This window comes from Phyllobates terribilis, unplaced genomic scaffold (assembly GCF_046119375.1).
Source record: "Phyllobates terribilis strain yellow unplaced genomic scaffold, ASM4611937v1 Scaffold_2__4_contigs__length_985480577, whole genome shotgun sequence".
Lineage (NCBI taxonomy): Eukaryota > Metazoa > Chordata > Amphibia > Anura > Dendrobatidae > Phyllobates > Phyllobates terribilis.
Genome location: NW_027362762.1, coordinates 984,903,123 through 984,927,719, shown reverse-complemented (window position 1 = coordinate 984,927,719; position 24,597 = coordinate 984,903,123). Strand labels below are relative to the sequence as shown.

Here is a 24,597-nt window from a genome sequence, read left to right as displayed (position 1 = left end):
AGCATGGGGGCCACACCATAAGTTTGTCCCTTTTATGCCCATAGCAGCCAGAGATGCAGATGTGTTATGTGCAGCATGAGACGGGGCATTATCATGCATGAAATGATCTCGATGGTCCAGATGGATGGAGTGGAGGATGGCTGGTTGATGGACACCCCATGCAAACACGGCTACGGCGCTAACAAGGAGGAGGTGGAGTAATGTTTTGGGCTGGAATCATGGGGAGAGAGATTGTCGGCCCTTTTAGGATCCCTGAAGGGGTAAAGATGAACTCCATAATGTATGTTGAGTTTCTCAAACGGCACTTCCTGCCATGGTTCAAGAAGAAGAACCGTGCATTCCGCAGCAAGATCATTTTCATGCCGCCGGTACATGCGCACAGTCTCCCCCTGCAGGTTCCCCGCGCACAGTCTCCCCCTGCAGGCCCCCGCGCACAGTCTCCCCTGCAGGTTCCCCGCACACAGTCTCCCCATGCAGGTTCCACCGCTCAGACTCCCCCTGCAGGTTCCCCGCGCACAGTCTCTCCGCCGGCCCCCGCGCACTGTCTCTCCGCCGGACCCCGCGCACAGTCTCTTCCTCCAGGCCCCCACGCAGTCTCCCCCTGCAGGTTCCCCGCGCACAGTCTCTCCGCCGGCCCCCGCGCACAGTCTCCCCCTGCAGGGCCCCGCGCACAGTCTCTTCCTCCAGGCCCTCGCGCAGTCTCCCCCTGCAGGTTCCCCGCGCATAGTCTCTCCGCCGCCCCCCACGCACAGTCTCCCCCAGCAGGTTCCTCGTGCACAGTCTCTCCCTGCAGGTTCCCCGCGCACAGTCTCTCCGCCGGCCCCCGCGCACAGTCTCCCCCTGCAGGCCCCCGCGCACAGTTTCTTCCTCCAGGCCCCCGCGCAGTCTCCCCCTGCAGGTTCCCCGCGTACAGTCTCTCCGCCGGCCCCCGCGCACAGTCTCTCCGCCGGCCCCCGCGCACAGTCGCTTCCTCCAGGCCCCCGCGCACTCTCCCCCTGCAGGTTCCCTGCGCACAGTCTCCCCCTGCAGGCCCCCGCGCACAGTCTCCCCCTGCAGGCCCCCGCGCACAGTCTCCCCCTGCAGGCCCCCGCGCACAGTCTCCCCCTGCAGACCCCGCGCACAGTCTCTTCCTCCAGGCCCCCGCGCAGTCTCCCCCTGCAGGTTCCCCGCGCACAGTCTCCCCCTGCAGGCCCCCGCGCACAGTCTCCCCCTGCAGGCCAAAGCGCATAGACTCTTCCTCCAGGCCCCCGCGCACAGACTCTTCCTCCAGGCCCCCGCGCACAGTCTCCCCAAGCAGGCCCCCGCACACAGTCTCTCCGCCGGCCCCCGCGCAGTCTCCCCCTGCAGGTTCCCCGCGCACAGTCTCTTCCTGCCGGCCCCCACGCACAGTCTCTTCCTGCAGGCTCCCCCCCAGTCTCTTCCTGCCGGCCCCCGCGCACAGTCTCTCCGCCGGCCCCCGCACAGTCTCCCCCTGCAGGCCCCCGTGAAGTCTCCCCCTGCAGGTTCCTCGCGCACAGTCTCACCCTGCAGGGCCCCACGCACAGTCTCCCCGTGCAGGCCCCCGCACACAGTCTCCCCCTGCAGGCACCCGCGCACAGTCTCCCCCTGCAGGCCCCCGCGCACAGTCTCCCCCTGCAGGCCCCCGCGCACAGTCTCCCCCTGCAGGCCCCCGCGCACAGTCTCTTCCTCCAGGCCCCCGCGCAGTCTCCCCCTGCAGGTTCCCCATGCACAGTCTCCCCCTGCAGGCCCCCGCGCACAGTCTCCCCCTGCAGGCCCCCACGCACAGACTCTTCGCCGGCCCCCGCGCAGTCTCCCCCTGCACAGGTTCCCCGCGCACAGTCTCTTCCTGCCGGCCCCCGCGCACAGTCTCTTCCTGCAGGCTCCCCCCCCCGTCTTTTCCTGCCGCCCCCGCGCACAGTCTCTCCGCCGGCCCCCGCACACAGTCTCCCCCTGCAGGCCCCCACGCACAGTCGCCCCCTGGAGGCCCCCGCGCACAGTCTCTTCCTCCAGGCCCCCGCACAGTCTCCCCCTGCAGTTTCCCCGCGCACAGTCTCCCCCTGCAGGCACCCGCGCACAGTCACTCCGCCGGCCCCCGCGCAGTCTCCCCCTGCAGGCTCCCCCCCCCAGTCTCTTCCTGCCGGCCCCCGCGCACAGTCTCTCCGCCGGCCCCCGCACACAGTCTCCCCCTGCAGGTTCCCCGCGCACAGTCTCACCCTGCAGGGCCCCACGCACAGTCTCCCCCTGCAGGCCCCCGCGCACAGTCTCCTCCTGCAGGCCCCCGCGCACAGTCTCTTCCTCCAGGCCCCCGCGCAGTCTCCCCCTGCAGGTTCCCCATGCACAGTCTCCCCCTGCAGGCCCCCGCGCACAGTCTCCCCCTGCAGGCCCCCGCGCACAGACTCTTCGCCGGCCCCCGCGCAGTCTCCCCCTGCAGGTTCCCCGCACACAGTCTCTTCCTGCCGGCCCCCGCGCACAGTCTCTTCCTGCAGGCTAACCCCCCCGTCTTTTCCTGCCGCCCCCGCGCACAGTCTCTCCGCCGGCCCCCGCGCACAGTCCCCCCCCCCCCCGCCGGCCCGCACACAGTCTCCCCCCTCCGGCCCCCGCGCACAGTCTCCCCCTGCAGGTTCCCCGCGCACAGTCTCTCTGCCGGCCCCCGCGCACTGTCTCTCCGCCGGACCCCGCGCACAGTCTCTTCCTCCAGGCCCCCATGCAGTCTCCCCCTGCAGGTTCCCCGCACACAGTCTCTTCCTCCAGGCCCTCGCGCAGTCTCCCCCTGCAGGTTCCCCGCGCACAGTCTCTCCGCCGCCCCCCACGCACAGTCTCCCCCAGCAGGTTCCTCGCGCACAGTCTCTCCCTGCAGGTTCCCCGCGCACAGTCTCTCCGCCGGCCCCCGCGCACAGTCTCCCCCTGCAGGCCCCCACGCACAGTTTCTTCCTCCAGGCCCCCGCGCAGTCTCCCCCTGCAGGTTCCCCGCGCACAGTCTCTCCGCCGGCCCCCGCGCACAGTCTCTCCGCCGGCCCCCGCGCACAGTCGCTTCCTCCAGGCCCCCGCGCACTCTCCCCCTGCAGGTTCCCTGCGCACAGTCTCCCCCTGCAGGCCCCCGCGCACAGTCTCCCCCTGCAGGCCCCCGCGCACAGTCTTCCCCTGCAGACCCCGCGCACAGTCTCCCCCTGCAGGCCCCCGCGCACAGTCTCTTCCTCCAGGCCCCCGCGCAGTCTCCCCCTGCAGGTTCCCCGCGCACAGTCTCCCCCTGCAGGCCCCCGCGCACAGTCTCCCCCTGAAGGCCAAAGCGCACAGACTCTTCCTCCAGGCCCCCGCGCAATCGCCCCCTGCAGGCCCCCGCGCACAGTCTCCCCAAGCAGTCCCCCGCACACAGTCTCTCCGCCGGCCCCCGCGCAGTCTCCCCCTGCAGGTTCCCCGCGCACAGTCTCTTCCTGCCGGCCCCCACGCACAGTCTCTTCCTGCAGGCTCCCCCCCAGTCTCTTCCTGCCGGCCCCCGCGCACAGTCTCTCCGCCGGCCCGCGCACACAGTCTCCCCCTGCAGGCCCCCGTGAAGTCTCCCCCTGCAGGTTCCTCGCGCACAGTCTCACCCTGCAGGCCCCCGCGCACAGTCTCCCCGTGCACAGTCTCCCCCTGCAGGCCCCCGCGCACAGTCTCCCCCTGCAGGCCCCCGCGCACAGTCTCCCCCTGCAGGCCCCCGCGCACAGTCTCTTCCTCCAGGCCCCCGCGCAGTCTCCCCCTGCAGGTTCCCCATGCACAGTCTCCCCCTGCAGGCCCCCGCGCACAGTCTCCCCCTGCAGGCCCCCACGCACAGACTCTTCGCCGGCCCCCGCGCAGTCTCCCCCTGCACAGGTTCCCCGCACACAGTCTCTTCCTGCCGGCCCCCGCGCACAGTCTCTTCCTGCAGGCTCCCCCCCCCGTCTTTTCCTGCCGCCCCCGCGCACAGTCTCTCCGCCGGCCCCCGCACACAGTCTCCCCCTGCAGGCCCCCGCGCACAGTCTCTTCCTCCAGGCCCCCGTGCAGTCTCCCCCTGCAGGTTCCCCGCGCACAGTCTCCCCCTGCAGGCACCCGCGCACAGTCTCTCCGCCGGCCCCCGCGCAGTCTCCCCCTGCAGGTTCCCCGTGCACAGTCTCTTCCTGCCGGCCCCCGCGCACAGTCTCTTCCTGCAGGCTCCCCCCCCCCAGTCTCTTCCTGCCGGCCCCCGCGCACAGTCTCTCCGCCGGCCCCCGCACGCAGTCTCCCCCTGCAGTTTCCCCGCGCACAGTCTCACCCTGCAGGGCCCCACGCACAGTCTCCCCCTGCAGGCCCCCGCGCACAGTCTCCTCCTGCAGGCCCCCGCGCACAGTCTCCTCCTGCAGGCCCCCGCGCACAGTCTCTTCCTCCAGGCCCCCGCGCAGTCTCCCCCTGCAGGTTCCCCATGCACAGTCTCCCCCTGCAGGCCCCCGCGCACAGTCTCCCCCTGCAGGCCCCCGCGCACAGACTCTTCGCCGGCCCCCGCGCAGTCTCCCCCTGCAGGTTCCCCGCGCACAGTCTCTTCCTGCCGGCCCCCGCGCACAGTCTCTTCCTGCAGGCTAACCCCCCCGTCTTTTCCTGCCGCCCCCGCGCACAGTCTCTCCGCCGGCCCCCGCGCACAGTCCCCCCCCCCGCCGGCCCGCACACAGTCTCCCCCCTCCGCGCACAGTCTCCCCCCTCCGGCCCCCGCACATAGTCTCCCCCCTCCGGCCCCCACGCACAGTCTCCCCCTGCAGGCCCCCGCACACAGTCTCCCCCCTCCGGCCCCCACGCACAGTCTCTCCGCCGGCCCCCACGCAGTCTCTTCCTGCAGACCCCTCTGCGCACAGTCTCTCCGCCAGCCCCCGCGCAGTCTCTTCCTGTAGGCCCCTCCGCGCACAGTCTCTCCGCCGGCCCCCGCGCACAGTTTCCTCCCCCCGCGCGCACAGTCTCTCCGCCGGCCCCCGCGCACAGTCCCCCCCCCGCACAGCCTCCACCCCGCGTGCACAGTCTCTCCGCCGGCCTCCGCGCACAGTCCCCCCCCGCACACAGTCTCTGCGCCGGGCCCCGCGCACAGTCTCTTCCTCCAGGCCCCCCACGCACAGTCTCTTCCTCCAGGCCCCCCGCGCACAGTCTCTCCGCCGGCCCCCCCGCACAGTCTCCCGCCCGGCGCACAGTCCCTGCCCCCCCCCGCACAGTCTCTCCGCCGGCCCCCGCGCACAGTCGTCGTCCCCCCGCACAGTCTCCCCCCCCCAGAGCGCGCACAGTCTCTCCGCCGGCCCCCCCGCACAGTCTCCCCCCCGCGCGCACAGTCTCTCCGCCGACCCCGCGCACAGTCCCCCCCCCGCACACAGTCTCTCCGCCGGCCTCTGCGCACAGTCTTTTACTCCAGGCCCCCCCGCGCAGTCTCCCCCCGCCGGCCTCTGCGCACAGTCTCCCCCTTCAGGCCCCCGCGCACAGTCTCCCCCTGCAGGCCCGCGCGCACAGTCTCTCCGCCGGCCCCCCGCACAGTCTCCTCCCCGCGCGCACAGTCTCTCCGCCGGCCCCCGCGCACAGTCCCCCCCCGCACAGTCTCTCCGCCGGCCACTGCGCACAGTCTCTTCCTCCAGTCCCCCCCCCCGCGCACAGTCTCCTCCCCGCCGGCCTCTGCGCACAGTCTCCCCCCCCCACAGTCTCCCCCCCGCGCGCACAGTCTCTTCCTTCAGTCCCCCTCCCCCCCCCCGCGCACAGTCTGCCCCCCGCCGGCCTCTGCGCACAGTCTCCCCCCGCACGCACAGTCTCTCCGCCGGCCTCTGCGCACAGTTTCCCCCTGCAGGTTCCCCGCGCACAGTCTCCCCCGGCCGGCCTCTGCGCACAGTCTCCCCCTGCAGGTTCCCCGCGCACAGTCTCCCCCCGCCGGCCCCCGCGCACGGTCTACACAGCGGCTGTGCATTGACAGGTGAGATCAGCAGTAGAGTCACGTGAGAACTCACTGCACGTGACCCTGACGTCACAGTTATTCCAGCGTCTACCCTTCCTCCAGTGAGAATGTCTGATCTGTGGAGCAGCAGCCAATCACAGCTCTTGTCAGTGTGATCCCTGCTCGGAATGCGATGTCTTCTAAGCACTTATTGGCCGCTCTAGACTTGCTTCACTGTGGGCGGGGTTATCGGATGAGTCCCGGTTTCCGGTTGTAGCCGAAGTCGGTCGATATCAGCGGTTGCGAATCTGAGGGCTGTGGTTGAACCACGGGGAGATCGGAACCGGCGTCATATGTGAGTAATAACTGCGTCCTCTCTCCGGTGTGATGGGGGGCTGCGTCCGGTCTCCGGTGTGACGGGGGGGGGGGGGATGGGGGGCTGCGTCCGGTCTCCGGTGTGACGGGGGGGGGATGGGGGGCTGCGTCCGGTCTCCGGTGTGACGGGGGGGGGGGGATGGGGGGCTGCGTCCGGTCTCCGGTGTGACGGGGGGGGGGGATGGGGGGCTGCGTCCGGTCTCCGGTGTGACGGGGGGGGGGGATGGGGGGCTGTGTCCTCTCTCCGTTGGGATGGGGGGCTGCGTCCGGTCTCCGGTGTGACGGGGGCGATTGGGGGGCTGTGTCCGGTCTCCGGTGTGACGGGGGGGGGGGAATGGGGGGGCTGCGTCCGGTCTCCGGTGTGATGGGGGGGGGGGAATGGGGGGGCTGCGTCCGGTCTCCGGTGTGACGGGATGGGGGGGCTGCGTCCGGTCTCCGGTGTGATGGGGGGGGGGAATGGGGGGGCTGCGTCCGGTCTCCGGTGTGACGGGATGGGGGGGGCTGCGTCCGGTCTCCGGTGTGATGGGGGGGGGAATGGGGGGGCTGCGTCCGGTCTCCGGTGTGACGGGATGGGGGGGGCTGCGTCCGGTCTCCGGTGTGATGGGATGGGGGGGTGGATGGGGGGGCTGCGTCCGGTCTCCGGTGTGACGGGGGGGGGAATGGGGGGGCTGCGTCCGGTCTCCGGTGTGACGGGGGGGGGGGAATGGGGGGGCTGCGTCCGGTCTCCGGTGTGACGGGGGGGGGAATGGGGGGGCTGCGTCCGGTCTCCGGTGTGACGGGGGGGGGGGGAATGGGGGGGCTGCGTCCGGTCTCCGGTGTGACGGGGGGGGGGGGAATGGGGGGGCTGCGTCCGGTCTCCGGTGTGACGGGGGGGGGGGGAATGGGGGGGCTGCGTCCGGTCTCCGGTGTGACGGGGGGGGGAATGGGGGGGCTGCGTCCGGTCTCCGGTGTGACGGGGGGGGGAATGGGGGGGCTGCGTCCGGTCTCCGGTGTGACGGGATGGGGGGGCTGCGTCCGGTCTCCGGTGTGGGGGGATGGGGGGGCTGCGTCCGGTCTCCGGTGTGACGGGGGGGGGAATGGGGGGGCTGCGTCTGGTCTCCGGTGTGACGGGATGGGGGGGCTGCGTCTGGTCTCCGGTGTGGGGGGGGTGGAATGGGGGGGCTGCGTCCGGTCTCCGGTGTGACGGGGGGGGAATGGGGGGGCTGCGTCTGGTCTCCGGTGTGACGGGATGGGGGGGCTGCGTCCGGTCTCCGGTGTGGGGGGGGTGGAATGGGGGGGCTGCGTCCGGTCTCCGGTGTGACGGGGGGGGGAATGGGGGGGCTGCGTCCGGTCTCCGGTGTGACGGGATGGGGGGGCTGCGTCCGGTCTCCGGTGTGGGGGGGGTGGAATGGGGGGGCTGCGTCCGGTGTGGGGGGGGGGGGGGAGGGCTGTGTCCGGTCTCCGTCGGGACGGGGGGGAGGGCTGCGTCCGGTCTCCGTCGGGACGGGGATGGGGGGGCTGCGTCCGGTCTCCGTCGGGACGGGGATGGGGGGGCTGCGTCCGGTCTCCGTCGGGACGGGGATGGGGGGGCTGCGTCCGGTCTCCGTCGGGACGGGGGGGGGAATGGGGGGGCTGCGTCCGGTCTCCGGTGTGACGGGGGGGGGGGAATGGGGGAGCTGCGTCCGGTCTCCGGTGTGACGGGGGGGGCTGCGTCCGGTCTCCGTCGGGACGGGGGGGGCTGCGTCCGGTCTCCGTCGGGACGGGGGGGGAATGGGGAGGCTGCGTCCGGTCTCCGGTGTGACGGGGGGGGGAATGGGGGGGCTGCGTCCGGTCTCCGGTGTGACGGGGGGGGGAATGGGGGGGCTGCGTCCGGTCTCCGGTGTGACGGGGGGGGGAATGGGGGGGCTGCGTCCGGTCTCCGTCGGGACGGGGGGGGCTGCGTCCGGTCTCCGTTGGGACGGGGGGGTTTGCGTCCGGTCTCCGTTGGGGGGGGGGGGGGCTGCGTCCGGTCTCCGTTGGGACGGGGGGGGGGGCTGCGTCCGGTCTCCGTTGGGACGGGGGGGGGGGGCTGCGTCCGGTCTCCGTTGGGACGGGGGGGGGGGGGCTGCGTCCGGTCTCCGTTGGGACGGGACGGGGGGGGCTGCGTCCGGTCTCCGTTGGGACGGGACGGGGGGGGGGCTGCGTCCGGTCTCCGTTGGGACGGGACGGGGGGGGGCTGCGACCGGTCTTCGTTGGGACGGGACGGGGGGGGGGCTGCGTCCGGTCTCCGTTGGGACGGGACGGGGGGGGGCTGCGACCGGTCTTCGTTGGGACGGGGGGGGCTGCGTCCGGTCTCCGTTGGGACGGGGGGGGGGGCTGCGTCCGGTCTCCGTTGGGACGGGGGGGGGGGGCTGCGTCCGGTCTCCGGTGTGACGGGGGGGGGGGGGGCTGCGTCCGGTCTCCGGTGTGACGGCTGGGGGGGCTGCGTCCGGTCTCCGTTGGGACGGGGGGGGGGCTGCGTCCGGTCTCCGTTGGGACGGGGGGGGGCTGCGTCCGGTCTCCGTTGGGACGGGACGGGGGGCTGCGTCCGGTCTCCGTTGGGACGGGGGGGGGGGGGCTGCGTCCGGTCTCCGGTGTGACGGGGGGGGGGGTGGCTGGGGGGGCTGCGTCCGGTCTCCGTTGGGACGGGGGGGGGGGGGCTGCGTCCGGTCTCCGGTGTGACGGCTGGGGGGGCTGCGTCCGGTCTCCGGTGTGACGGGGGGGGGGTGGCTGGGGGGGCTGCGTCCGGTCTCCGTTGGGACGGGGGGGGGGCTGCGTCCGGTCTCCGTTGGGACGGGGGGGGGGGGGCTGCGTCCGGTCTCCGGTGTGACGGCTGGGGGGCTGCGTCCGGTCTCCGTTGGGACGGGGGGGGGAGGGCTGCATCCGGTCTCCGTTGGGACGGGGGGGGGGGGGCTGCGTCCGGTCTCCGATGGGGGGGTCGTGTCTCCACTCTGCTCTCATGTTCCTTTCTTTTCCATCTCGTCTCTTGCAGCTTCGGATTATCCGATGGCCGCTCTTTCCCTCCATTCTGACCCATTCTCGGAGGTTGAAGCCTCGTCTGTGAAGCCGCTGTCCCAGAGGGTGGTCCGCCATGCCCTGGCCATCATGCATCTTCTCCTCACAGAGGTGAGTGTCCGGACCTGAAGCTCCTGCGTTCTGCCCCGGATTCTGTATCAGCCGGTTATTTACCCCGGAGAGGCGCCACCAGTGTTGTAGCTGATGTGTTGTGCCCGTTGGGTGGGAATAAATCGGGTTCCTGAGGGTTGAGCCACATCTCGGGGGGGGTGTTGGGCTCAGCCCATGGGTGATGAGTTTCTGGTGCTTCCTGCTCCTCTGTGGTCCGGATCAGTGATCTCTGGAGCTCCCCGGGCCTACCACGCGCGCCCCCTGCTTTGTGTACCACTTTCTCTTGGTTTGGCATACTGTTCTCTATAGTGATGATTGTGAACCATCTTTTTCAGGGGGATTTGCCGGCTGTGGGGGGCACGGCTCTGCATTCGTCTCTAGATCAGCAAAGTCAAGACAAGAGAATCACCATCGACCAAATCATGAAGCTGGTTCTAGGAATCCTGCACCTGCTGAACGAGGTCAGCGCATCCGATGTCATCATCATCATGGGGTCACCAGTGATTGAGGGGTGACTGACGACAGAGTGGGATCTCATGCTGTCAGCATCGACACTGCGGACAGAACGGACAGATATTTACAGCCCCTGGGGGTCACGATCAGTTATGGTTATAGGTCGCCCTGTTATCTCTTTTTATACATTAATGACCCTGCAGATTGCTGATGATTGTACCTTACACTTGTTCATGTCCCATAATGCATCATTTTCAGCGGCCAGTGCCTCTATACATATATCCTGGCAGAAGCCTGAAGCTTACAGTTGCAAGCAAAAGTAAGTGAACCCTACAGCAGTACCTCAATTTTTGCACGTAATAGAAAAAAAATGAGCAGTGAGTATCTAAGTCTGAATTATGTATCTAAGCTAATGCAACACAGACTGTGCCCGTCTGCCAGAGAAAGTAAGTGAACCTCTGTGGTAACTTCTACAAATGCTGATGGACACAAGGGCTGCGGGCTGGCGCCGCGACTGGCACCGGGGGAGGGTGCTGCGGGCTGGCGCCGCGACTGGCACCGGGGGAGGGTGCTGCGGGCTGGCGCCGCGACTGGCACCGGGGGAGGGTGCTGCGGGCTGGCGCCGCGACTGGCACCGGGGGGTGGGGGGTGCTGCGGGCTCACGCCGAGGCGGGCACAGTAGGGGCTTTACCACCACACACAGCCTGGATACTGGCAGCTCTGATCTCCAGAGGGATTGTTACTGTGAGCCCTGATCTGAGCTGCACCCGATTACACTGGCTGTCTACAATGGAGCATATTGGGGACTGACCCGTCTCTCTCCGACATCCTGGTAAGACCACAGCGAGCTAACGTGGAGGAGGCGAGAGGAAACCGTCCGTCCATGTGTCCATCACTAGAAGAACGGTGATCATACTGTCCACAAGCCACTGTAACTGCTGTGTCCTGAGCTGGGAAGGATGCAAGGCCCCCAGAAATATTACAGAGCTGAGGACACATACAGGAAGGAGGCGCTGCCGCCCCGCAGCCCTGTGTAAATCTTCAGTACAGAAGATGTGCCGTGGAGGCCATTACTGCCACAGCTGTTATATCCCAGGACTCCCTTCCTTTTGCTTGCAGCTGTATTATCTTGGATATGTTTCTTATAATAGACGCCATGATCTGCTTTATTGCCATGTGCTTCCTCCTCTTAGTCCAATTATGACCAGCAGCTAGGATGGCCTTGGTGGGGGAGGCAGGGGGCCCTGCATTGATGCCGGGGCGGCCTTGGGAGTGTGGGGGGGGCAGGGGGCCCTCCATATATGCTGGGGCGGCCTTGGGAGTGTGGGGAGGAGGTAGGGGGCCCTCCATTGATGCCGGGGCGGCCTTGGGAGAGTGGGTGGGTGAGGTAGGGGGCCCTCCATTGATGCCGGGGCGGCCTTGGGAGTGTGTGGGGGGGGGGGTAGGGGGCTCTCCATTGATGCCGGGCCTTTAAGGAGGGGGGGTTGGGGGGGGGGCTCCATTGATACTGGGGTGGCCCCACCTTTCCCATTGACAAGTATTTGGTGATGGTGTTTGATCTGTGTCAGGGACGACACTGGAGAGATCACTTAATATCCCACCGCTGCCGTCACTCAGTCAGGATTTGAGCAGAGATTCGTGCACACACGATCCCGATTACTCACTACATAGGTATCGGCAAGCGTGCAGAAAGCGTATGGCGCACACACCTCCGAATTGTATGGAATATGTGTATATGCCCCCGTACGATCACTGCTAACTTCACGATAGCCCAATTAATATTATTCGCTGCCACCACCGACCAAATTTGAAATGTAGTACAGGCCTGGTCGGGCGCCTGCTTTCTGGTAGCGTATGGCTTCGGGGGAGGGAACGATTACAGAGCAAAAGAAACAGAACGATTACATTTTATATTTAATCCAAAAGGAAGGCAGTGTTTATGAAAAATATACAAAAGGCTTTATAAAAGGATACAATACAGTACAGAATATACAGTTACACAAAATAAAAAGGATTACTAAAAGACTTACTCGACAGATTGCAGAGACGATTCAGTCTAGCTGGAGGGGGGGCACTAATATTGATTTGACCGTTATCGAATGGGACCCCTTGTGTATAGAATCTATACCCCCCCTGCAATGAGTACTGACTCATCTTCGGTTGGGTCTTTTATGCTGAAGGGGGGCCTGCCCACACACTCCCCTGTGATGACATCACGTGGGCTGGCCTTCAGCCTTCATATTTTATTAAAAATATCTGGCTTTTGCGATAATTTCTTGCTGGTTGATCGCAGAAGCCCGGAAGTGATACCATATTTTCCATTATGAATTTTCCTTTCTTTGGAGACCACACATGACATAGCTGCGGTCTGTTATTTTATACTTTTGCATTACCGCTCACCGGAGGGCCTCACAGCTATGGAAAATTATGCATATTATTCCTTAGCTGACCCTGCTACTAAAAATACGTATCCAATTATTATCGGACTATAGAAGTTCAGATATTCCATATTTCGCGTCGGTGTCGGCCAGACTGAAGATTTCTGTTGAATTCTTTTGAAGCCCGGGACTATTTCTTTCTCACCTAGGTGTAGATTTATCGCAGGTCTGTGCCACTGGAAAATACACTCGCATGTTAATTGGGTTTGCCACCTCTCTTTGTACTGACATCTGCCTCTTAGCCACTTCTCATGTGTGGTGCTAATTTGCATACAGACCGCTCTTTAGATTGTCAGCTTTTCTGCTCTGACAAATGGTAGATAGGGTTTGGGAGAGAGACATTTTTTAATATGCTCTATGACAATCTGGTTACTGGGGAAGATGGTGTTTATTGACCACATTTGTATCTCAGCCAGTTCACAGCAGCACAGCGTTGCTTGCTGATGGTTTCCAGGAAGGGCCAGTAATGAGGCTGTGTGAGTTTGTACATGCTTGCTGATGGTTTCCAGGAAGGGCCAGTAATGAGGCTGTGAGTTGTTTGCAGGTGATTGGCTGCTGCTTATGCTTTACTCTTGGTTTCAGGGCCCCACACCTCATGAACAAGCTGTGGACTTGTCAGAAGAGGACTGGACGCATCTGGAGAAAGAGCAGCGCGATCTGTACAGCGACCTCCTCAGCGAGAACGAGCAGACCCTGCAGAGCCTCGGTAATGGCGCACACTGCCGTCAACAGGGATTGGTCAGGGCACTCCTGTCATCTGTGGTGGTCAGGTAGCAGAGATGTGGGGGGCCTTGTACACACTGTGCTACCGCTGAGGGCGAGTTAGTGGATGGGACTGGTGGTAGGTTCATGCCCCCTCTCCTGCTCGCTGCTTCTTTCATGGTGGGAGGACCAACCTGACTCTGGGTTTAGAGGGTTTGTCGCTGCCATCCTGAACGATGATGGTTACAGAGTATTTTATTATTTTAGCAGGGTCGTTCAATGTAAAAGCGGAGACTGTGCTAGGAACGGAGAGAGAAGACATGGCGAGGAAGGAAACTCCCCCACATGATGTACTGGCCAGTGGCAGGAATGGAGCATCCAATCTCTACACCGATCTCCCAGCAGATCCCTCCAGAAGTCCAGTGTCCGACTCCTACAACTCCCATACTTTTCTCAACCCCCTGAAGGATGGCAGCCATCCCTTCCCCAAGTCTTCAGACCATACCAGTGTGTATGGGACCCATTCGTCAGTTGCCTTCCAAAGGACGTGTCCCAACCCCAGCAAGGATGCCAATGTCCCCATGTTCTCGGAAGCCCAGAGTGCCAGCAGCTATGGCCAGGCCTATGCCGGTAGCTCCACTGATGACTTTGCAGGTGGGTCGTGCAGCGGTGGCCGCTCGTGTCTTCGTAGTCTTGCAGGCAGTGTTCCTGGCACACATCAGAGAAGCGGTGCCACAAAAGATGTAATGTGCTGTCAGTGTTGCCTGACCGTCGTCTTCTCTGGGTCCGGCGACGTTTAGGTTCTCTTCTGACCACATCCTCGGCTCAGTGCGCCAGTGGGGACCTGAAGTCGCTTTCCCAATGTAATCCTATGAGACTCTACAAGAGTCCAGATGTGAAGTCCAGTCCACATATGGCACGGTGTGAGCCGCCAGTCTGAATAGCGGGCACGTGGTTTAGGAGATCAGACCGGGAACCAGAGAAGACGGCCATCGCTAATTAATACATGGGAGTCTCTTTAAGAGTTTGTGCTGCAGTCTGTGGTAGCAGTTGGTGGGGGATGGGCTCTGTCCCATTGAGTTGGTGCCAGTATTATTCCTATTTTTGGCCCTGATGCACTCCTAGTGAGGTTTTGGCTTTTTAGTGGGATTTTTTAAAGGGTCTTTCCTCATTGTGATATTGGGCGCTTCTGTGTGACGCCTGGGGGACGACGACGACTGGGTTTTGGGTGACTAGTGACCGATGTATACAAGTAGTCTACAGACATGTACAAAATTGTTGTTCCGTTCTGTTAAAATAAGAAAATCCCTCACTGGTCACAGAAATAACTGGAAACTTTCAAAAATAATTTTCAATTTAAATTTCCCGACTCAATAATGAGAATCGGACTTTGCTTGTGAATTGTGGTTCAACAGGAAAATGTAGGGAAACAAATGACAATGGCCGGACAAGCATGATGGTGGAACTAGAATAAGCTGAATATAATCTGACCGTTGGAACCTGTGACACTAAAGTGTGTCCTCTAATTAGCATCGCGATGTCTAAAAACGGGAAACTTGTCAGTTGCCTATTTCTAATATTCAGAAGTGTAAGGTCTCTGCGGCTGGAGACGACCTCAAGAACAAACCGATGGTCGTAGAGACGGATAATATGAATGGAAAGAGGAGAAGTCCAAGGTCCATCAGTGTCAGAATTCACGGTCAGACGCTGTCGGGGCCAAAGTGGACTTCATGGAAGAGGAGGAAACCACTGATGGAAGCAAATCATAAAAAGCCAGACTGGAATTTGTCACAATGCACAATGACGAGCAACAAAGCTTCTTTGAGAACGTTTTCTGGACAGATGAGAGAAGAATGGTGCTTTTTGGTGTCACATCAGCTCGATGTTCACAGACGCAAACGTGGAGCAACGAAGATAACTGTACGTGCTGTGACACCATTGAGGAGCTCAGGAATGTTCCACCACAATAGATGTCACAGCTCTCCTCCTCCCACTCCTGTACAATGACTGATCACATCTACTATATATAGAGGTGTTAAGACCCGGGGTCTTCTGTGGGCGTAACGCAACTGAGCCAACACAGGATGAGGGTAAAACAGCGTGGCAATACTTTATTGAAGCATAAAGCGGACAATAAACCAGGCATGTGGAGTCGGTAAGCCAAACCTCCAACTCTTAACTACTCAATTTCCATGACTCCAACTCCCTCACCTCCATGTTTAAGTGATAAATTTACTGTAGCACAGATTCATCTCAACTAAAAGTCTTAGATCAGGAATAGGACAGACATTTATAGGACATCTCATAACTTTCCCAAATTCTTATGAAAAAATATTCCCCACAAACTGCATTGAACTTCTGTACCCAATTTATTATATATTTTAGGAGTTGGAGTCGGTCCATTTTTGTACCGACTCCGACTCCACTACTCCAACTCCACAGCCGTGCAATAAACACATAGAACAGTCCCAGCTAATACCCAAGATGGTACAACATTACACAGTCTCACCCTTCCTTCTCCGCCCGCCTGGGATAGAACAGCTGCGACTTTAGAGACTTCCAGGGCCGACTACCTCAACCAGTGGCCCCCGCTTCTGGCGGGCCCCCACAGAGAGTAGGTAGCGGCAAGCTTAGGAAGTTAGCAGTCCATCGAGGTACAAGACCAGGAATCCCGAGGGTCCCACCCTGGCCTCTCCGAGAGTTTCCATGGGTTCCAGGCGACCGGTGGGTCCCTCCTGGCAACCCCAAACAACATATCCATGGGGCCAGGTGACTTCTTCATCCCAACCTGGTCTCCCCAAAAGTATCCATGGTCTCTCTGATGGTCAATGGAGCAGATCCGTATCTTTCCAGTCAGGGCCATATACCCTTAGGCCGGAATCATGTAGAATCCAAACCTGTGTCTCTTTAGGTAAAATCCAAGCTTCCAAGCTGATGGTCTCAGAGTCTGTGTGTTCTCTTGCTTCTCCTTGATTCTCTGTCCCAAGTCTCTCTTCAGCAGGATAGATAAAACCCTTTTTCTATTTACATATAAAGGTCATCAGTCACAGGTCAAGGGGTTAGGGAGGGCATTACTCACAGGGCTCAGCTCTCATTGTTTGAGCTAATCTATTTACATAGATGGTTTAGTAGTGGGCCTTTAAATCAACATTCAAGATTATTCAAACAACATTATGTGTTAATCAACCAAAGAAGAACACTGGTTAAAACGTCAGCATAAAAATAAAGGTATACTGCCTCTTGCCACCAGAAAGTATGTCTGGCATAATTAAGATTTTACGCTGTATGGTCACAGTAGATGGCACAGGGTCCATCACTCACAATAGATGTCACAGCTCACCTACTCCTCCTGTACAATGACTGATAACACCTCTTTATAAAATAGATAACACTGGATTCACAGCTTCTCTCCTCCCTTCATAGTGACTTTTGCACATGCTGATTAAATGTTCCAATACAAAAGATGGGTGATGTATAGGGTTAGGGCTAACCCTGCCAGCCGCGCCTGCCCCCCCCCCCCCCCCCCAGACGTGCCCTGCCACGTACTGTGAATGCCACATGGGTGACACTGGCCTTATGACCTGTAAATTGAAGAACCATTGAATGCTGTGCTGTTTGCTTCATTTTCCGGAGTATAATGATTCAGATTTACATTGCAAGAAATGGCAGTCCAGACCCAGGGGATCGTCATTCGGCATAGGGTCTTACGCACAAGCTACAAGATTCCCAAGCCAATAATTCCTATGTAGATTACACAATAATGACTGTCAGACTGTCTCCTGTCAGCTCTGGCTTGGCTGGTGCGGGTGCCTGGGGCACGTGATGGTTGTTGCACTGGCCCAGGATCACTGGTTTAGACCCTTCAGTACCTTGGACCTGTACTTTGTCAGCCCACACAATATACACCCTTCCTGTGCTCTTCTGTGGGGATGATGTGTAATGTTCGTTGTATACACAGTTGTGATTGGAAAGATGTTCCATTATGAGAGAGAGCAAGGTTTTCTTCAGTAATTAGTGAGAACATGGTTTAGCATTCCAAAAATGAATTATTTAGGTTTTTAAACCCTATATAAAGGCCTGATGTATTAGCCCAGCCAACCGGCCTCTGCCCAAGAGATGACTTCCAGCAGACGAAAAGACATCAGTCTGGAGGGAGGGGACGCAATGCCGGCATTCTGGAGGGAGGGGACACAATACCGGCATTCTGTACTCAGAAGATTTCTGAGTGGTTTTCTGTCCATTTTTCAGATCTGGAAGAAATTCCTGTGGTGAGCATAGCTGGTATTTGTTTTCTGCTGTCTAGACCCCCAGGATCTAGATGGATTGAAGAAACACTCCCTGCTTGCATCCTCAGATATCCAGAACTGCTTGTCCTAATATTGGGCTTTGCTGGAGCAATGACTGAAGTTCTGGTACCCTCGTTATTCTTTGTGTCCCATGCTTGGCACGTACAAGCACCTTGATCAGTTTTCGTTGAGATAATAGCCACAATGTTCCCGCAGTTGCCTCTTAGTATGTTAATACACAGGGTGAAGGTTGCTGTTCCCCATCTCTCGTCCAATTGACCAATGCTGCTCCTATGTTACACCTTATATTATTGTGAATTAGGGGAACTTCAGTTTTTTATTTTTAATTTTCTCTGTGTTTCAGTAGAAAACATATCCATTATTCATATCAAGCAGGAAGGTTACCTCGCTGACCTTCAAACACCAAGTAGGGCTGTGGACTGTGCTGAGGATCTGTGTGGACAGCAGACGGTGAAACAAGAAGAAGCTGGCGGGCTTGATAAGCGGACCTTCCAGATGGCCCATGGTAGCATCAATACTAAACATACTAGAAGGATTGAGAACTTCAGTGAACAAGTGAAGATCCTGCTCAGCAAATCTGTGAAGAAACGTCCAATACATAAGCGTTTCCAATGTCTGAGATGTGAGAAAAGCTTCCACTGCCGATCCCACCTCATTATGCATCAGCGAGTGCATACTCGGGAGAGGCCCTATGTGTGTGAGTGTGGCAAGACCTTCACTCAGAGTTCTAGCCTGTTTAGGCATCAGAGAGCCCATCGAGGTGAGAGGCCTTATGTTTGTACTGACTGTGGAAAAACCTTCACCCAGAGTTCTTACCTTCTCATTCACCAAAGAACCCATACAGGAGAAAGACCCTACGCCTGTGGATATTGTGGCAAGTGTTTCCGTGTGAACTCCACGCTTGTCAGACATCAGAGGGTTCACTTGGGGGAAAAGCCATTTGTTTGTAGCAAATGTGGTAAGAGTTTTAGCCAGAGCTCATATCTGTACATCCATCAAAAGACGCACACTGAAGAAAGGCCTTATACTTGTAATCGGTGTGGAAAAAGCTTCAAAGTCAACTCCTCTTTACTCCGACATCGTAGACTTCATGTAGGAGAAGCCAGCGAGTGCCCACACAGCTGAAAAGTGTGCAGCCCCCCGCTAATGACCACCACAACTTTAACCCAATAAAAAATCCTGACATTGATTAATACATGAAATCAGATTTAAAATGTGAATGTCATTTAGATGAAAATAGAAAACATTTCAGCTAGGAAATATGTTCTGTGTTTTGTATTAAAATTTTGAAAACATGGTGACTTCTCTGTATTCTGTCATCGTTTTTTTATGCTACATAGTTTTACTAAAATCTGCTCTTCTGGGGTACCCTAAAGTGGGGGTGAAGGATACGGTTTTTGGTTGTACCTGCTGGACACCGTTCCTTCTGATATCTTTGTTCTGGAATCCAGAAACGTCCTGTGTTCCTTGACTATGTGAACTTCAAACGACGCAAGCACAAAGTGTCACTGGATTTTGGTGTTCTTTGATATTCTTGTATGTTGGATGCATGTTTTATCCTGTACACAGCCTGTGCTACCTCTTTAGGGTAAGCGTCGTATCTTATACGTTACTTGCATATGTAAATATCTCCCAGAAATTCTTCTCAAGCTCCAGAGAAGAATATAGAAAGTTCAAACTAAAGAAAACCCCCTGAACGACACTCCAAATGTGGAGGATAAACATTCGCTAAACTTTGATCCTTTGCTTTGAATTTTGTTTATCCTATTAACCCCAAGCCATATTTCCGTTTCAGACACTTTGTGGGGCCACCTTGTCTGAGTGTTGACATGTTTTACCTGTTCCTTCAAATCCTTACAACCTCTACTAGCTAAGAGTGTGAATAAATCCAATCTAATGGATCTCTGTTGGAATTTGTGCAAGACTCCGTATGTTGTAATCATTTTTCTGTTGTCTTATGATTTTATGGGTTTCAGTGGAAACAATTCCCTTTTCATGATTAGTAAACTCAGTTATGACTTACAATGGCCTAGAAAGCTCCTAAAGAAAAACCTTTTATGAATGTATGGCATGTATATATATACACATATGTAAAAAGAACTGACCAGCACATCCTAAATGTGAACAGGTGCAAGCTGCAGAAACTGCATAAGATATATAAAAAGAAAGCGCAGCAGCACTCCATTATGGCCAAGATACATAAAGACAATAAAACCATAAGATATGCCTCTTGTCTGACCTTGCACTCCCCCCATTTAACCAGCAGGTGATGTATATTCTATTCTACCAGCCCATTTAAATTGTAGGTGTTTCAGCCCAGAAGTGACATGTTCTGTCCAGAGTTATAGGCTTGTAGCCCAAGAGAGGCATGTAGGCGGAGTAGTGCCCATCAGACGGGAGGTCACCTTGCAGCGGTTGATGAGCACACATGAATTGGCCAATTTATGCGCTAAGAACCTCCATTTTTTGTAAGTAAAGCTTATTGAGTAATAACACAGTTTAAATTAAATGGTTTTATTGTCTTTATGTATCTTGGCCATAATGGAGTGCTGCTGCGCTTTCTTTTTATATATATATATATATATATATATATATATATATATATATATATATATATATATATATATATATATATTACAGTTATATGAAAAAGTTTGGGCACCCCTATTAATCTTAAGCTTAATGTTTTATAAAAATTGGTGTTTTTGAAACAGCTATTTCAGTTTGATATATGTAATAACTGATGGACACAGTAATGTTTCTGCCTTGAAATGAGGTTTATTGCATTAACAGAAAATGTGCAATCTGCATTCAAACAAAATTTGACAGGTGCATAAGTATGGGCACCCTTATTTTCTTGTTTTAAATACTCCTACCTACTTTTTACTGACTTACTAAAGCACTTTTTTTGGTTTTGTAACCTCATTGAGCTTTGAACTTCATAGCCAGGTGTATGCAATCATGAGAAAAGCTACTTAAAGTGGCCACTTGCAAGTTGTTCTCCTGTTTGGATCTCCTCTGAAGAGTGGCATCATGGGCTCCTCAAAACAACGGTCAAATGATCTGAAAACAAAGATTATTCAACATAGTTGTTCAGGGGAAGGATACAAAAAGCTGTCTCAGAGATTTAACCTGTCAGTTTCCACTCTGAGGAACATAGTAAGGAAATGGAAAAACATAGGGACAGTTCTTGTTAAGGCCAGAAGTGGCAGGCCAAGAAAAACATCAGAAAGGCAGAGAAGAAGAATGGTGAGATCAGTCAAGGACAATCCTCAGACCACCTCCAGAGAGCTGCAGCATCAACTTGCTGCAGATGGTGTCACTGTGCATCGGTCAACTATACAATGCACTTTGCACAACGAGAAGCTGTATGGGAGAGTGATGCGAAAGAAGCCGTTTCTGCAAGCACGCCACAAACAGAGTCGGCTGAGGTATGCAAAAGCACATTTGGAGAAGCCAATTTCTTTTTGGAAGAAGGTCCTGTGGACTGATGAAACCAAGATTGAGTTGTTTGGTCATACAAAAAGGCGTTATGCATGGCGGCAAAAAAACACAGCATTCCAAGAAAAATACTTGCTACCCACAGTAAAATTTGGTGGAGGTTCCATCATGCTTTGGGGCTGTGTGGTCAATGCCGGCACCGGGAATCTTGTTAAAGTTGAGGGACTCATGGATTCCACTCAGTATCAGCAGATTCTTGACAATAATGTTCAAGAATCAGTGACAAAGTTGAAGTTACGCAGGGGATGGATCTTTCAGCAAGACAATGATCCAAAACACCGCTCCAAATCTACTCAGGCATTCATGCAGAGGAACAATTACAATGTTCTGGAATGGCCATCCCTGTCCCCAGACCTGAATATCATTGAACATCTGTGGGATCATTTGAAGAGGGCTGTCCATGCTCGGCGACCATCAAACTTAACTGAACTGGAATTGTTTTGTAAAGAGGAATGGTCAAAAATACCTTCATCCAGGATCCAGGAAATTATTAAAAGCTACAGGAAGCGACTAGAGGCTGTTATTTTTGCCAAAGGAGGATCTACTAAATATTAATGTCACTTTTCTGGTGAGGTGCCCATACTTATGCACCTGTCAAATTTTGTTTGAATGCAGATTGCACATTTTCTGTTAGTACAATAAACCTCATTTCAAGGCAGAAACATTACTGTGTCCAACAGTTATTACATATATCAAACTGAAATAGCTGTTGCAAAAACACCAATTTTTATAAAACATTAAGCTTAAGATTAATAGGGGTGCCCAAACTTTTTCATATAACTGTGTGTGTGTGTGTGTGTGTGTATGTATATGTATATGTATGTATATATATATATATATATATAATATAATATGTGTGTGTATATATATATATATTCTCTCTCTCACACTCTCACTCTTTCACACTCTCTATCCAACGGGAGATTCATACCGAGTAACTGCTTTTAGGCTACATTTCCAAAATGAGGATTTGGTGAGTTTTTATTGCAGATTTTCTGCACCTATAAGGGAAATATTAGTATATAAGTCACTTGCGTTTTTTAACATATGTTTTTGACTCTGTTGTTTTTGTCTCTTTTTGCTCATGTTTTAAATAAAATTGCTTTGTTTTTCATCCCTGGTATTTGGTTTTGACAAAACATTTATAGAGTCGTGCTAATTACAGCGGAAATGCACTAAAATGCGTGTGCATTTTTTACCTGTGGATTTTCCACATCTAATGCAATTCTATGGGGAAAACTTGTACATAAAACTCAGCGTACTTACAAGAAAAATTGACATTGCAGATTTGAACCTCACACCACAGGTCAGTTTAAACTGCGTAAACATAAAGCCCTGTGCACATGAGATTTCTATAAATCCCATCCAGTTTGCTGAAACTAAGACGCTGCATCAAAAACTCATCGTGGGAACTTTATCTTGTAATTGAAGCAGAAACAGCTTCCGTGTCAGCTCCTCTTTGCTCATAGACCTCATGTTGGAGATGAAACTTACTCATGTGCCTTCTATTACAGAGAATTTAGTAAGAACTCAAAAATTCACACAAATTGGAAGCCAGTTTTCTTGCCAGAATTGTGAAAAATTGAGAGATATGAGCTAATTGACTGCAATGTATTTTTTCCACTTTTTAAGCCATGCAAACAGAAACCTTGCAGATCTGGTTCCTCGATTAAATAAACTGGGTCGGTCATCTAGGAGCAGCTAATTCTATTATTCTGATTGTCATTTACAGTGGGAATACGAGATGTTTTTTGATGTGACCTGCTCCATGTTCTGCAGTTTGTTCTTTGCGTTGTTCTAATGTCACAAGTGGGATCTTCATGGTGTAACCTCTGCAGATGAAGCCAGTCAATGTCCAATGTTGTGTTTGATGTTCAGGTTAATGTGACAGCTGCAATACCGGGCACAAGCTATGAGCAGAAGGTGCTTTTGTAAGTAGCTATTTATTAGTTTGGAATATATAAATTTACCCCATGTGGTGTCCAAGGGCCAACCTGCTCACCTGCACAAAGCCCGCGATGAGCCATGTAGAACCGGCAACATTCTTTGAATGAAATCGTGGGACATGACAGTAGTTCTCATCATTTGCTCTTTTGTTTCTCCATGCTTCTGAGTTTTCCAGGCTTAAGGGAAGGTGATACAAAAGTAATGGCGGCCAAGAAGTCCAGTCCTGACCTTTAGCTTAAAACATTTAATCTACATATTGTTCTCTTTTAAAGTAGTAAGTAAAGTTTGTCACTTTTTTTTATTTTTATGATTTTCTGTGTTTCAGTAGAAAACATATCCATTATTCAGATCAAGCAGGAACCATCTCCCACTATCGTCCAAGCACAAAGCAATGTTGAGAATATGGATGTCACTTCCACGCCTTCCTGTGGAGAACGAGCACTCCAGATCGTGTTCAGAAAACCTGGAAAATCACCAAGGTCGTCAAATGGAAAAAGAACACACAAAACCAGAAAGCAATGTGATGTGACAAAGGACTACATGTCAACCCAAGACTCTGCAAACCGTGAACATTATGTAAAAAGCCCACACTCTTTGATGATCTCCCAATCATACTGGGGCACATATGAAACGAGCACTTCACCAAAGAAGCCGTTTCAGTGTCTGAGATGTGAGAAGAGCTTTAACTGTAGATCCCACCTGATCATGCACCATCGAGTCCATACTCGCGAGCGACCCTACGTGTGCGAATGTGGGAAAGCTTTCACTCAGAGCTCCAATCTCTTCAGACATCAGAGAGGCCATCGGCATCATAGACTTCAGCCCAATGAGCAGAAATATTACTTCTGCCCTCAGTGTCAGAAAGAGTTTCCTGACCTGTCCAGACTAGTCACTCATCAAAAAGACTCATTACAGTGCAAAGAAAAGATTGAAAGTGTTGTAGAGACTTGTGACTCCTCCATGAGATGAGTCAAAGGAATTAGAGAAAGTCCCCAGTGTCACAGAAGGGCTTCTGTACAAGACTGATAGTTTGTAATAAATGCTGTGGTCACATTATTCTGTGTTGGTTGGAATTTTAATTTCTAAATGTGTGTGTGTATGTATAATATATATATATTTTTTTTAATAAATGGGTTTGGACCAGGATGAACTAAACTATTAAGAACTGTAATTTAGCCATGAAGACTTCAGCTTATTTTGGAAGATGACATGATTGAGGCATTTAGCAAGCTCCACAAGATTCTGCTTATTATAACTGCGCAAGAAACAGTACAATTAAAGACATCCAGCACTTAATATGTGACATGATGAACGGAGCTTAGTTACCCTTAGTTAGCTTAAGTTTGCCATAGCCCTTAGGTTAAGATCTCTAGAACCTACAGATTTCAGCAGGATCAAATGACAGTTAAAGGGCACGTCTACATACATTAGGCCACGGTCACACCTTCAGTATTTTACATAAGTATTTGTAAGCCAAAAGCAGTTAGGCCACGGCCCCACTATCAGTATTTGGTCAGTATTCAGTCAGTATTTTTTTTCTCAGGAGTTGGAGCCAAAACCCGATGAGGAACAATCAGAGAAAAGGTAGAATAAAAACAAGTCACCAATTCTGCATTTATCACCCACTCCTGGTTTTGGCTTACAAATACTGATGTAAATTACTGACCAAATACTGAATGTGTATAGAAGTGCCCTTGTAATATTATAGTCAGGTGTATAATCAAACATTTATGCCAAACAAATGATAATGATCATCATTTTCATTAGTAGGTTGAAATGCAGTCATTAGCTCGAACAGAAACAGTTGTGTAGGTGTCAAAGGCTAAGTGCCCACGATGCAGAAATGCTGCATATTTTTTCCGCT

General features: G+C 55.3%; 1 protein-coding gene across 5 annotated transcripts; it reads left to right on the top strand.

Annotated features, from left to right (window-relative positions):
• The first annotated feature begins 6,036 nt into the window (after positions 1-6,036).
• On the top strand, positions 6,037-23,780 carry LOC141242124 (uncharacterized). 5 transcript variants are annotated; one of them, XM_073668836.1, is made up of 6 exons: positions 6,037-6,242; positions 9,252-9,385; positions 9,721-9,846; positions 12,859-12,982; positions 13,249-13,632; positions 17,629-19,819. In XM_073668836.1, exons 2-6 carry the CDS (start codon positions 9,266-9,268, stop codon positions 18,408-18,410), a joined length of 1,536 nt encoding a protein of 511 aa, XP_073524937.1. In that variant the 5' UTR covers positions 6,037-6,242; positions 9,252-9,265; the 3' UTR covers positions 18,411-19,819. The 5 variants fall into 5 exon arrangements, with proteins under 5 accessions (XP_073524937.1, XP_073524936.1, XP_073524935.1 ...); XM_073668835.1 differs by having other exon boundaries at positions 6,073-6,242; positions 13,246-13,632; positions 17,632-19,808; XM_073668834.1 differs by having other exon boundaries at positions 6,073-6,242; positions 13,246-13,632; positions 17,629-19,808.
• Positions 23,781-24,597: the final 817 nt, after the last annotated feature.

Excerpts from the sequence above, each read along its gene's own strand:
- LOC141242124 (XM_073668834.1), top strand. The coding sequence starts at position 9,266 with ATGGCCGCTCTTTCCCTCCATTCTGACCCATTCTCGGAGGTTGAAGCC. Across the intron at positions 9,847-12,858 it reads TCCTGCACCTGCTGAACGAG|GGCCCCACACCTCATGAACA; the intron begins GTCAGCGCATCC and ends TCTTGGTTTCAG. Across the intron at positions 13,633-17,628 it reads CTCCACTGATGACTTTGCAG|TAGAAAACATATCCATTATT; the intron begins GTGGGTCGTGCA and ends TCTGTGTTTCAG.